Genomic DNA, 14,814 nt, shown 5'->3' with positions numbered 1-14,814 from the left:
ATATATTAACTATCTGATTCATATTCAGTTGTCTCTGTGCATGTTCGTTCTTCCACAAATAAACTGAGTTGGTGATGTGTGCACAGATTGTTAAAGTATGACTTAAAATCCAAATAAATTCCTTTATAAAGAGCATAACATTTAACCCAATGACTAACCCCATGGACTGCCTACACAGCGATAATGGATTTAAATAAATCCAGGTTTTCAAACACTTGGCTGTACAACTTGCTTGTGAAAAGTCTTGAAGTTAGTAGCACATTGCAATTTATGCTAATCTACCATTGCCTAAATTTGGCAAAAGCTACAAGTCTTTTTATAAGAGTTGAGGGTAGTGAGGGACTTCTGTTTGCTAATTCTTGATAAACTATTTATTTAATCACATCCTATTAAAGCATGAATTACTTGGCAGGTATTTACAATCATGCATAGCTTAAACAGTATCATGCACTTTATCCTTACCTCGGATCCAGTGAGAAAAAAGCAGTATACACATACCAAATGACATTTTAATGAATGAAAGAATTGCACTGGTACTGCAATCTCAGGAGTATCCTTGTATCAGCCTCTTGCAGCATAGAAAACAACAGGTAATATTAGATTAGTTTGTTTTTTAATTTCACACAAAGCTACACGAAGGCTATCTGCACCAGCCATCCCTAATTTAGCAGTGTAGGACCAGAGGGAAGGCAACTAGTCATCACCATCCACTGCCAACTCTTGGGCTACTCTTTTTACCAACAAATAGTAGGATTTACTGTCACATTAAACTGCCCTCTAGGCTGAAGTGGCGAGCATGTTTAGTGCAATGGGGATTTGAACCTGGAACCCTCAGATTACAAATCAAGTACCTTAACCACCTGGGGGGATTCTACAGCTTATAAAAATATTTTTAATATTAAACATGAAATTCATATTGCAATTAAAACTCCATAAATTCACAGACAAATCTTTTGTAAATACAAATAAAAAGTCATTTATATATATATAAAAGCAAACAGCTTGCTGAATTCATTGAAGATTCATGTGCAACATTGAGGCTTACAGTTTGTGGTCAAAAGGTTGGCTACTTTGATCAATTCCATATACTTCTAGTTAAGAGCTCTTTTATTTAGGGATATTTTCAGACATCTGTTTAAATAATTATCCACTGTGTATAGAAAGTATAACACAGTTAAATATACAACTGACGAGACAAAATTTCCAAAATGTTTCCTATCGACACACTTATAGGGTTACGTGAAACCAATTCCAATTTCATGTTAAATCTCTTCTTTGTTGTAATTTACACTTGAAGAATAAATACAATTAATGGTCGTAAAAGTTATAGTTTCTTCATATGCTGCTCCTTCCTTACATAAAACCACCTAGAAAATTGTCCTGACCATGCAAGTCTTTTAACTTCTACTAATTTTGTATTAACCAGGGGCACAACTCTCTCTAAATCACACATTTTATCTTTCAGCTTTTAGAAGTGTATATATATATAAAGATTTTCACTGCACTGGCTCTTTATCTAAATGTTACTCTTAAGTTTACACCAATAAAATATATTAACATATGAGTCTGAGACAAACATTTCTTTCATCTTTTGGCAGTTATTTTGTTCCTTTTATAGCAAGATACTGTTAAATATCTTCACTTTAGTAATGCCATTACATCATGTCTGTATGACCATATTCAAGACACATCTAACCACCCTGGTAGAATAAAACATAGTAATGCCATTACAGCATGTCTGTATGACCATAGTCAAGACACATCTAACCACCCTGGTGGAATAAAACATAGTAATGCCATTACAGCATGTCTGTTTTGACCATAGTCAAGACACATCTAACCACCCTGGTGGAATAAAACATAGTAATGCCATTACAGCATGTCTGTTTTGACCATAGTCAAGACACATCTAACCACCCTGGTAGAATAAAACATAGTAATGCCATTACAGCATGTCTGTATGACCATAGTCAAGACACATCTAACCACCCTGGTAGAATAAAACATAGTAATGCCATTACAGCATGTCTGTTTTGACCATAGTCAAGACACATCTAACCACCCTGGTAAAATAAAACATAGTAATGCCATTACAGCATGTCTGTATGACCATAGTCAAGACACATCTAACCACACTGGCAGAATAAAACATAGTAATGCCATTACAGTATGTCTGTATGACCATAGTCAAGACACATCTAACCACCCTGGTAGAATAAAACAGTAATGTCATTACAGCATGTCTGTATGACCATAGTCAAGACACATCTAACCACCCTGGTAGAATAAAACATAGTAATGCCATTACAGCATGTCTGTTTTGACCATATCCAAGACACATCTAACCACCCTGGTAGAATAAAACATAGTAATGCCATTACAGCATGTCTGTATGACCATATCCAAGACACATCTAACCACCCTGGTGGAATAAAACAAATTCAAGTCCCTGATTCTTAACCTCAAGCACAGGTTTGGTCCACTTTACAAATATTAACCACCACACATTATTTACATACATACTATCTTGTACAAAAGATAAGGAAATAAGCATTACCCTATAAAAAAGGCACAGGCAGTGGAACATAGTAAATAAAACCTAAGTCGTTTTGCCTTTGCAGTCATAACGGATAACCTTCCACTACAGAGTGACTGGTTATTCTGAATCTAGAAATATACAACTTCTAAAAATATATCACCCATTTTTTTTTGGGTGGGAGAGTATCTCGTTTATTCCAGAAACAAATATTAATTTCTCTACTTTGATATTATTTATGATACATCCTCATCACTTCAAGGTTTTAAGAAAGGGAGATTTATCAGTTAAGTACATTCCTAGAAGTTAACAGTTCTTTCTTCAATTGCTGAACAGATACTGTTACCTGACTAGCATTAAAGGATAAGTAACACCTTCCAAGAGACGTCCACCTCCATACAAATATCCACAAGTAAATATAAACATTCACAGTATTAGGAGATGTGGGTGTGCATTCTTATATCAAAGCTACATCAGGCTATCTATTGGGTCCAATGAGGGGAATGAAACCCCTTATCTTAGTATTGTAATTCCATAGACTTATCGCTGCACTAGCAGCAAACATATTAGGAGATATATGCATAATTTGACAAGGAATAGGACCCACCAGCCTACCCTTGGTCTGGAACAGTGAACTTCTTTGTTAACCATTAATAAAATTTCAAGACAAGTAACCATGACAAATTTACAATAACAAGTCTCAAAGTTTTGGTTATGAATATTTCTGATTGAGACAAGTGAAGAAAAAACAAGATGCAAGTTTTATATCAGTGAGAAAACCTCTCTTAAAATTAAAATTTATGTACATACAAAAATATCTAACACAAAAGCATATTCAAAAAGTAACACACTTATTTAAATAAGTTACTAATCACCGATACTCCAATTTGACCAATTCTTTTGTTTGTAGGTTTGTTTTTTTTTTAGAAAGGAGAAAACAGTTTCCTATTAAAAATTAAAATATATTTAAAAATCAAAACCAGTTCCTGGAGATTATCTGTTAATATAAAGTTCTGTGAAACTAATATTCCTCTGGAAGACCTTTGGTAAAAAACATCCCAGCTCTGGGGAAGAAAATTACAAGAGACATGTTGAATTTGGTGCACTCAGCAACTGCTTCAGAAGAGAGTCATTTTCTGTCTTAATATAGTCTCTCTTGGAAGGAATTTGTTTGTTGTTGCTCTACATAAATAACAGAGTTGAGTGAATTGAGATGCACAAGGAATGGTAGTTCCAAACAGGTCTTTCGCATGGGAACTGCCCAAAACTAATCAGTCCCGATCCTTGGAAAACTGCATTAAAGTGTGCCGTAAAGCAATGCTACGTGCGAGCTTCGTCGTACTCCATTACGAGGTTTTTTATGTGGGCCAGTTTATTGTGCAAGTATCGAAACCGTCTCTTCACGTCCTGGTATCTTTTTTGCTTTTGTTCTTTGTATTCCCTCTTGATATCAAGTGTGGTTCTCTGTAAAACATGGTTCTCTGTAAAACAGTTCTATCAGATGTTACCAGCTACAAAAAAAAAGTTGTTTAATCAATAAACATAACCAAATTATAGCAAAGCTTTTACATGAATAATTCCTAAGGTCTATTCAAACTAAAAATCACTTTAAGCAAGGATATTCAAGAAATGTGTAGTATCCAGTAACACACTAGGTTTGCTACAGATATTAATAATTATTACTCTAAATTATAAAAGCCAATGAAACTTATTTCATTAAGAAATGATATTCAAAAGATAACAGTGTAATAATATTCAACATAAAAGAAAACAAACCTCCCATTCTGCACAGCCTTTTTCATAACTCCCTAGCCTGTCCTCAAGAACAGCAAACCGTCTAGAAACCTCCAGAATAAGAGAATGCAGCTTTCGGTATTCTCCATACTCAGCATTAAAGTCTGTTTTATACCTTGTCCTTTGGTCAATGCTTGTGATCTCCACATATTTGCTGCAAGTTAATGTTTTTAAAATTATATTGTATATTATATATATTTTTACTAATACAATAAAAAAAAATACTTATGAGATACACCTAGAATTTATTGCATACAATTTGATCAAATCCAATAGAGCTGCTCTATGAATTAAGCACATTTCAACACAATCTATCATTCCAAAACAACAACCAAACAGTAAGTGAGAAGCAGGAACAAAGATCTCTGGTTATCTGAGCCAGTGCCCCACCACTGAGCTGAGCATCTCTGGTTATCTGAGCCAGTGCCCCACCTCTGGTTATTTTCTCAGTACAAATGTGATCACTACACTGTGTTGCTGTCATGAAATTAATAAATTAATTTACTGCCAAACCAATCAATTATTGGCAGCAGACCACAGTACATTAGAAACAACTTATCTTCATTATTTGACTTAGCAATATGTGAAGTTCCACCAAGTTCTTCATGATGGATTAAAATGTTGCCTTCATTACTACATCTTGAAGATATTTCATACCAGAAACAGACAGTTGTTAAAAGACTTTCAGACTATAAGCTGTATATCATATCTTACTATTTTCATACATTGTCCAATATGCTACGTAAATTGTTTTCCAAATTGTACAAAAAAAATATCCAACATTCTAGTCATTATAGAACAAATTAGTTGAACTGTTCCATGCTTTATTTTGACAGTGTTATGAGAGGAAACAAATAGCCCTTTGCACTGTTTAAAGTAAAAATAACCTTTTCAATATTTATGAAACATTTATCACAGTTTTATTAGACAGCCATTAACAAATACATTTAAAATTCACAAGACCAGCAAGAGTTACAGCAAGACAGAGAATTTCAGATGTACTTAAACACTCTAATCAACTTGCATCTCTTACTTAAACATAAGAATGTACCAGCTTTCATTAAAGGATTGAATGATAATTACAGAGGCTTTTCTAAAAGTAATTCTTAATATATAAAATTTAGTTTTCTTTTTAGCATGCCAACATTATGAAGACTAGCCTATGGGGTAAGCATAACTTTGTGCCACTTTGTTGTAAACGGTTATACTTTCTTCTAGTTTTCAGACAGTTATTCGTACAAAGTGAATCTATATCGTATTTAAAGTTCTCAGGTAGATTTATGGATATTTTAAGCCATTAAATTCAAATTCACTCAACCGTTTTAGAAACTTCAGTTTTCCAAAACCTGAATAACTCATCCACAAAACATGAAAGGTTTTTCTTGAAATTAAAAGACTTTGCTACTAAACATTGTTGAGTAAAACCAGTACTTACATTAAATATTCAGGGACTTCACAGACAGTAGAAGGTGATGATGTGTAACTTTGAGAACCTAGTTAATTATCAACAAAAAGTAAAAACTAATAACTTGTTCTCATTTTTCACAGAAGACACAACTTGTATTTGTGTCACATAAATAACTATATCCATTAATCAAAAGTAACCTACTCTTTAATGATTTATTAAGTTGACTTCAGGTTTATCCAAGTGAAGTAAAATTTGACATATTTTTTATTTGTGAGTTACTTCTACCAGATGAACATTATACAAATAAAATACAATATGTTTGTGATAGTGGTGACAAATACTTAATATATGATCACTTGATAAAAGCACTAAAGTTGTATGTTTTTTCAATAGTATGATATTTCAGCTTCCTATATGTTTGTTGTATATATAAAGTTTATTTGTAGTTTTTTTTATGTCAACATTTAAAAAATCCAACTTAGTCACAAAAGGATTAATTGTATCCCAAGCACTTAACAACCATAAATACTCTTTCAAAAAAGCTAGGCCATCTGATAAGTAACAAATGAATTGCAAAAAGGATTAACTGTGGCCTAAGCCCTTAATTACCACAAAAACTAGGTCATTTGATACGTAGCCAATGAAATCCACTAATGTTAGGAACATAGATGATTTTTTGATGGCTATAAAATCATAATTTATAGTAACATCTAATTATTTCCAACAAAAGACTTCATAAACAGATCTCAGAATAACTTAACGAAAAACAAGTTACTCATAATCACAGCTGCACTAAGTGTCATACGATAACATCAAAACAAAATAAAATTTTTGTGGCTTAATTACATTTCAGACATTTTCAAAATTAAAGAAAAAAAACATTTTTAATAACATTATTCCATAAGCTCACCTTTAAAACACAAACTATCTTGACTATCAGGACTGGATGAAGGACTTGAACCAGAACCAACAGTTGTTGAACTGACTTTGGATTGTTCCACCTCTGTTATTCTATCTTGTACAGAACTGTTGTAGTGGTGGCTGTAGTTAACATAACCCTTCGTGAGCAGCCTGGAATCAGAATTATCTTTGATTGGTGTTACCTTTATCTGAAGATGACTGTTGGAGTCAGGGGAAGAATGATTATTGATGTATCTTTGGGAGGAATCTGCTACTTGCTTTGTTGATTCACTGGGGCTAGATACAACCCCTTCCACAGTCCATCTGTTAACCACATCAGATCCTGTTGTTGAAGTCTGAGAAGGTGTAGTAGCACAAGAAAACTTTAGGGCATAGTTACTGGTTTTTAAAAGATCATTCTGGTCACTTCTTGGTGACAGTTCTTCCTTTTTGGAAGTACTTAGTACAGAATTAGCCTTAGAAAAGATGGTTTCACTACAAGTACCCATAACACCTACAGATGGAGAGGCACCATTCGCTTCAGGCTTTTGATAGTGGGATATTCTCAGCTTCTTGCCTTGGTAGGGCTCATAGTCCAGTGGACCACGTTTCTACAGATAAAGATCCCAACAAGATGTCTCAAAATCACCATTTCGTTTACAAACATTACTAGTCATATCAAGCCTGTACACATCAGTACAGATGTTACCATCACTTTTTGAAAGAATCCTCTATAGTTTAGATGTTTCATTCTGTAATGAACATTACTGCTAAAACTCCCATTTTAATATTCATTGTAACTGTTCTTATGAAGAGGGTTTCAACATTATACATTCTGGACATACAGCTGTTCTTCTGACAAACCTAAGACATTTCAAACCTTTTGAAGTAGTCCTCCTGACGAATCATTCAAATGTTACATTTTGGTCATTCAGCAGAGGAAGAGAGACAATAATGTACCATCAACTTTGAAAACTTTGATTTTCTAGTAGTAATTTTCTCTGTAATCGACTAAGGTTGAAGTCTATAAACATTATGTTTTGCCTGAGTGATAACAACATTATAATGGTTAATCATTACATTTTATACTTCTCAGAGGAATGGTAAGTAAGTTAGAGAAAGGGGCAAGACCTAGGGGACAAACATCACAATTCTAGGGGACAAACAGAGACAAGACCTAGGGGACAAACATCACAATTCTCACACTAGGGGAAACTGAGACTTTTTATAAATATTGCCTTAAAAAACAAATATAAAATTACTACTTACTTAACATTAAAATTCTGATTATTAGCTACATTTTAATGCCAAATGCATTCATTTACCATGATAATAAAGTACTTTAATTAAATTTTGAAACCCACTCAGTAAAACCTATTAACATGCAAGAAAAGGTTGCTGGTATAGAAAGAGTTAACAAGTACATCAGAAGGATAAATGCATGACCGAAAGAAAATATTACCAAATTAGTTGTAAGAACAGTTTTAAGACCATAAAAATTTGAAACGTTTACCACAAGTAGAATTGTTGCTCTGAAATAAAATCAATTTTTTTTCTAAAATTACCAAATGTCAGACCAGTATTCAGTAAATGTGTCAAAAGAATTACTACAATTTCTAAACAATTAGTGAAATGGATGGCTACTTAGTAAACAGTATGCTAGGTGGATTGAGCTATTCTTCAGGGGTTTGTCATTAAGATGAAAACAATTTTAAATCACATCCACAGTACTGCTTTACCACAGAATAATTTTCATTTTACTTTGTCCAGTACAAATTAGTAACTGATATGCTGCTAACGTATCAGATATTTTTCAAAATGCTCTTCTCTTGCATGTAAAAGTGTTATGACCTGATTAATGGATACGTATTCAAAGAAACTGATTACCTGGGAAATTGGTGAATTACTGGAAAGAAGACTTGATGGGGAATGAAGTCTATTCTCAACAGGTGGCGTTAAATTTTGTGTTTTTTGTCTAAAAATAATAAAACTTTCTGAAAACAATTATTCTGAACAGATGGTGTTAAGTTATGAAGTTCTTGTCGAAAAAGTATAAAAACTTAAAACTTTCTAAAAACAATGTTAATAAAATTTCAGCCCAATTTAGAAATCGTGACAATTCTAAAAACATGTTTTTATTCAATACAAGTTTTATCTTACTTGAAAAACAATTTCAGGATTAAATATTTTACTAGTTGTCACACACAAATTTAAACATACAAGTTACACATTTATTCTTACAGAGTTCTTATTTTAGAAGTTACAGTTTGATCTTATGACTCCTACAGATATTTAAAAAAGTTAATATTATTACTACAAAATGTCCTCTTTGGACTTGTTACCTAAAGGAGTTTATGAATGTGGAAGTAAATATTCAAAACGAATTTATTTTCAAGTGGTATATGTCAATCTCAAGATAAAATTAAAACTACTTGAAGAGAAATTAAAACTGAATAATAATTAATTAGAAACCTTCATACTTTTTGTATTAATATTTTTATTACTCATAGAAATTAAATCATAACTCCACTGATTTACTATGTGTTTTCAGTAAACAGACTGCCGTAAGTACCTTAACAAAACTGCAGCAGAACTATGTTTCAATTGGAACTCATAAACTGAAGAAGGTACGTGATACTGACAGTTTTAATAATAGAAATGACTGAGTTAGAAAACTAAAGCTCTACAAATGTATGTTAAGTATCTCTGTGTATGTTCTTCACAAGATGAGACAATGGTCTAGTGTGGATCTTTTTTTAAATTTTATTTTATTATTAATGACTTGCTGTAAATACAGGTCAGAATGTCACTTTTGGATTAGCAATATAAATATAAGCACAAAGTGACTGCACTGGCCATGCAGCTGTTTGAAATGTACTGCTGAGACAATAGTAACTAAAACCACAATGTTGAAATTGGTTATAAGACCACAAATAATATAAAGAAGATTGGAGAGACATGAGACCTTTACAGTCAAATTCAAATATACAACACCTACAGAGAAGCATGGCAAATGGAGATCAGTAAAAGTTTAGTACTGGATCTCAGTCAACAGGTTTGGTAATATACACAAAATTGATGGCACCCCGACTGCTGACAAGTATATGCACACTTCAGTTCATCATATTCTTTCAAGGATATAAACCACTGGGATCCCATGCACAAAGCAAATGTGGCATCTTCAGGATAATAAATCCTTAAGAATACTCACAATTCATGGCTACATCTGCACAAACATCCCAATATAGATATTCTTGAGGCTATATTAGATTATGTAAAAACTGAAGTCAAAATGCAACCAACCAACTTTGCTGAACTGGTTTGTTTTTGAATTTCATACAAAGCTACACAAGGGCTAACTGCACAATCTGAGCCTAATTTAGCAGTGAAAGACTAGAAGGAAAGCAACTAGTTATTACTACCCACTGCCAATTCTTGGGCTATTCTTTTACCACAAATAAGAAGATTCACCATCATATTATAATGCCTCCAGAGCTGAAAGGGCAAGCATATTTGGTGGGACGGAGCTTCAGACCTGAAACCTTCAGGTTGCAAGTTAAAACACCTTAACCCTCTTGCCCATACCAGGTCACCCGACTGAATTGCCAAGAAAAATAACAAGTTGGATTAATAGTCCACAATCAATAATAACTGTATATTAAACTAAGGTGTAATGCTATATGTAAAGTAAAGAACTCTCATACCAAATCCTGCATTTCACAACTTTTCCCTAAGGATTTGTACCACTATTAAATTCACTATCCAGTTCCTATAACTCATTGTTTGCAAATCATGTGAGTATATATCTTGGGTTTCACTCATTATATTTTACTACTGGTTTACATGTTCTATAGTTAAGTCATTTTACATCTTGACACCTTTAATTCTTACATTTACCTCGGTTAGGAGTAGAGCTTTTAAAAATAATTTTCACTTTATGTTAGAGATAAACAATCCTTTTACCTTTTCATAAGCTCTCTTTCTTGAGATGTGTAAAAAGGCCAATCATCTTGGACTTCATTCCAAGCATGGCTCAGAAGGGAAAAGCTATTATCTTTTAACACAGCAACTTGGCTCAAGATAACACTCAAACTTTTCTTGTCTTTTTCCTTTATTCCATCTGAAAAGCAGTTAAACTATTAATTTTATCACATTTAATTTTTTTACTAAGAAACAAGAATGACAAGTTGACAGTTTGTTTGTTTAGAATTAAGCACAAAGTTACACAATGAGCTACTGTCCTCTGTTCACCCTGGTTTTTAGTTGTGCGAGTCTGCAGACATACCACTGTGCCACTAGGGGGTGACAAGTTAACAGCATTGTGTTCTTTACTTATTGTTGAGCTAAAGACTACACTGATACATATGCACACATACAATAACAAATGATTTGTGTTGAAATGATGATGCAACACTCAACACTGAGAGAAAATACTTCAATATTTCATAACCTCTATCTTGAATAAGCTGATTTGCAACACATGCTGTATACCATCAGTTTAATCATAAATATCTATTCACTGTTACAGAAGTATCTTATTACACTTAGCATACTGTGATTTAAAACACTTACATAACAGTTATTTTTAGAAGTTAGTTTTTACTTACCTCTCATGAGTTTAGCCAAAAGTTCAGGTTTCTTGTATGGACGGACAGCAAGTACATGAATAATTCTCTCCCTTAAAAATAACACAGTAAATATCAATCAAAATCATTCCATTCATACAACTTATATTGAGGAAACATGCTATGCCATAAAACAATACGAAAGAAACATGCTACGTCATAAAACAATATGAAGGAAAATGTCATGCCATAAAACTACATCAGTGGGTTACAAATATTCTTCACTGATGACACCCTAACCCCTTTCTTGATTTGATAAAACCCCTAACATCTAACTGTAACACATAGCTTGAAAACGACCAAGCTATTTTTATGAAGGGCAACTTGCCACGTTGTACAAGCACACGAAGGACGACATGTCATGTCTGCAGGAAAGACCTTATTAATAAGAAGTCAAATATTTAATGGCCTTTGCTTGTTACTTCCAACTATGTCAAAACCACATACACAAACTAATTTCATCATTAACTTCATTTTTGGGGAGTTATAATTACAACTACCTAAAAATTTTAATTATTCATAGGGAACAATCCCTTGTAAACAAAAAAAAATATTAAATTTACTGTTTTTGTGGTTTTCTAGTTTCTGCACAAATTTTATTTACTCACGTTTAGAATTCCTTCCCTATATGAATGGTACTAAGCTATTTCTATTAATATTTTGTAAACAACTTACTGGCAGGCTGCATGTACTCCCGATCGGTTGATTTTACTTCTTGTAAACAACTTACTGGCAGGCTGCATGTACTCCCGATCGGTTGATTTTACTTCTTGTAAACAACTTACTGGCAGGCTGCATGTACTCCCGATCGGTTGATTTTACTTCATGTAAACAACTTACTGACAGGCTGCATGTACTCCCGATCGGTTGATTTTACTTCTTGTAAACAACTTACTGGCAGGCTGCATGTACTCCTGATCGGTTGATTTTACTTCTTGTAAACAACTTACTGGCAGGCTGCATGTACTCCCGATCGGTTGATTTTACTTCTTGTAAACAACTTACTGGCAGGCTGCATGTACTCCCGATCGGTTGATTTTACTTCTTGTAAACAACTTACTGGCAGGCTGCATGTACTCCCGATCGGTTGATTTTACTTCTTGTAAACAACTTATTGGCAGGCTGCATGTACTCCGATCGGTTGATTTTACTTCTTGTAAACAACTTATTGGCAGGCTGCATGTACTCCTGATTGGTTGATTTTACTTCTTGTAAACAACTTACTGGCAGGCTGCATGTACTCCTGATCGGTTGATTTTACTTCTTGTAAACAACTTATTGGCAGGCTGCATGTACTCCCGATCGGTTGATTTTACTTCTTGTAAACAACTTACTGGCAGGCTGCATGTACTCCTGATTGGTTGATTTTACTTCTTGTAAACAACTTACTGGCAGGCTGCATGTACTCCTGATTGGTTGATTTTACTTCTTGTAAACAACTTACTGGCAGGCTGCATGTACTCCTGATTGGTTGATTTTACTTCTTGTAAACAACTTACAGACAGGCTGCATGTACTCCTGATTGGGTGATTTTACTTCTTCAAAGAGGACTGCTTGAACCCTTAATGGACTGACTGACTCTAGAACTCTCCCACATGAAAGAATAGCATAAAATATGTTCAACATAAAAATCTCCCAATGCATCTGACCAGGTCTTACAAGACTTTATCTAAAAGTGTTAAGTTGTAATGAAATTCAGTTAGCTGTTCACAACCACTTGCAGCTAGTCTACATTACAATATAAAATGTAGGAAAAGTTGATTTCCTAAAACATTTAGTTTCATTAACTGTCACAAAATCTTAACAAAACAATTGTTGATGTTACTCATACAAGTGAACACTGGTAGTATTAGTTACTCCAACTTTGTTTTGGACAGCAGAATTTATACAAGTGTGTGCAGCACGAGAGCTAAACAGCCAAGTCTTTGACTCTACTGGTGCAGGTTTTACCATCCTTAATTTATAACTGATAACTGGTAGCAAGGCAGTCAGTTAGCCTTTAGATGTAACTATGGAAATAAAAGTGACAGTTATAAACCTCCTGCAGTTGAAAATGATGTGTTTAGTGATATCCCATAGCTTGAATTTCAACCTGTGATGAGCAGCCAACAAACCAACCACTGGTTTACACCTAGCCCATAATTGTTTGTGTGTTTAATACACACAAGTCAGCACAAAATGATGTGGGAAACTTGAAATTCAAACTTTTTTTTATATTACACTGAAGGATTTAAACAAAATAGCAGGTAAAAACAATAGTTTTAAACAAGCACACTTTAAATAACTGAATATCACTATTGAAACATTTTGTTTCCATATAAAACTGCAATAACTTAAATTTAAATTCCTACTGAATGCTCACCTGAATATTCTTTTCCTGAACAGTTGCTTAAAAACCATTTCCATAGACAATTAATCAAGAAGAAATATATTATTATCTATGAAGAATGAACATTAGATTCACGTGTTTCTACTTATGTAATAAAAGTAAATAACGTTTGTTTTGGGTTCAAAACCTTCACTTTCTTTGTCACAGCAGGTTTCCAGATTTACCTACTTAGTTTAGAAGTTTTCTGTTTTTTGGAAGTTCTGCTGTTTCATAAGTAGAAATATTATTTTTAATTACCCATGGCACCAGTGCATTAGATCCATGTGCGACATATTCATGACATCATATCTGCACCCTGAGAATGGAGAAAAACACAATTCTCTGTTACAGAAAACAGAAGCACAATGGGAATATTGTGACCCATACTGCAAATCTATATGCTTACAGGATACAAATTTCGTGAAGTTGAAAGTTGGATATCATGTAATAGAAAAATTTTTCCAGTATCATATAAGTGAGAGTTCCATTATAGTACAATGTCAAGTTCTATATTTATTTTCAATATACTTCTACCACATTCTATCTTTGTTGGATGCATTTTCACAGCATAAAAAAACAAACTTACCTTTCATGTTTTACATTAGAATCTAGGTTGTCAGATTTGATATCCATTTTATGTAAGGTGTAGATTAGTGAATTTCAAAAGACTGCATCCATAATATCTAAAACATCATGAGAGATCTGTACAATTCATGCACAATTACTGGATTAGTTTAGGAAGTCACAGAAACAAAAAACATCTCTACTAACCTGTACGATTTACGCAAGATGTCTGGGTTAGCAGACTTTGGAGGTGGTGTGGACCTATGGGTGGTTCCCCCAAGCTGGGAACCACAATTAACTGACTTAGAAACAGGTTTCGAAATGACTGTTGGAAGAAACTGCTGTAAACTTGAAGTACTACGTAGTGGAGGGGGAGGAATGGATGATAAAGGCTTTTTTATCTCAACTTTTCTTCCTATATAAAAATGCAATGACCTTCAACTCTTAAAAGAAAACCTTGTTTATGACAACAAAATCTCATTATATGAGCTAAAGAAAAGTGATTACTGTTTTGATTAAATATACTTAATACTGGCTGCAAAACTGAAGGCAATAAACTCTAGGTTTCCAACAGTAATTGTATATATCACCAGAATTATTGTACATCACACAAATGAGA

At 33.5% G+C, this 14,814-nt stretch overlaps 1 protein-coding gene across 6 annotated transcripts in view; it reads right to left on the bottom strand.

Annotated features, from left to right (window-relative positions):
- Positions 1–3,447: 3,447 nt before the first annotated feature.
- Positions 3,448–14,814, bottom strand: part of LOC143231750 (RNA polymerase II elongation factor ELL-like) — a 34,716-nt gene continuing 23,349 nt past the window's right edge. For 4 of the 6 annotated variants that reach the window (XM_076466385.1, XM_076466389.1, XM_076466388.1 and 1 more), the window contains 8 exons: positions 14,403–14,610; positions 11,246–11,316; positions 10,602–10,758; positions 8,526–8,613; positions 6,649–7,249; positions 5,766–5,823; positions 4,313–4,484; positions 3,448–4,000 (listed from right to left, as the gene is read on the bottom strand). In XM_076466385.1, the coding sequence (XP_076322500.1) occupies positions 3,857–4,000; positions 4,313–4,484; positions 5,766–5,823; positions 6,649–7,249; positions 8,526–8,613; positions 10,602–10,758; positions 11,246–11,316; positions 14,403–14,610 (1,499 nt within the window). In that variant the 3' untranslated portion in view covers positions 3,448–3,856. Of the gene's footprint in view, positions 4,048–4,312; positions 4,485–5,765; positions 5,824–6,648; positions 7,250–8,525; positions 8,614–10,601; positions 10,759–11,245; positions 11,317–14,402; positions 14,611–14,814 lie in introns of all 6 variants that reach the window. The other 2 variants (XM_076466387.1, XM_076466386.1) reach the window with 2 other exon arrangements.

Source organism: Tachypleus tridentatus, chromosome 11 (genome assembly GCF_004210375.1).
Source record: "Tachypleus tridentatus isolate NWPU-2018 chromosome 11, ASM421037v1, whole genome shotgun sequence".
NCBI classification, from domain to species: Eukaryota; Metazoa; Arthropoda; class Merostomata; order Xiphosura; family Limulidae; genus Tachypleus; species Tachypleus tridentatus.
Note: the sequence above shows the minus strand (reverse complement) of the source record. Positions and strands in the feature narration are given on the sequence as shown.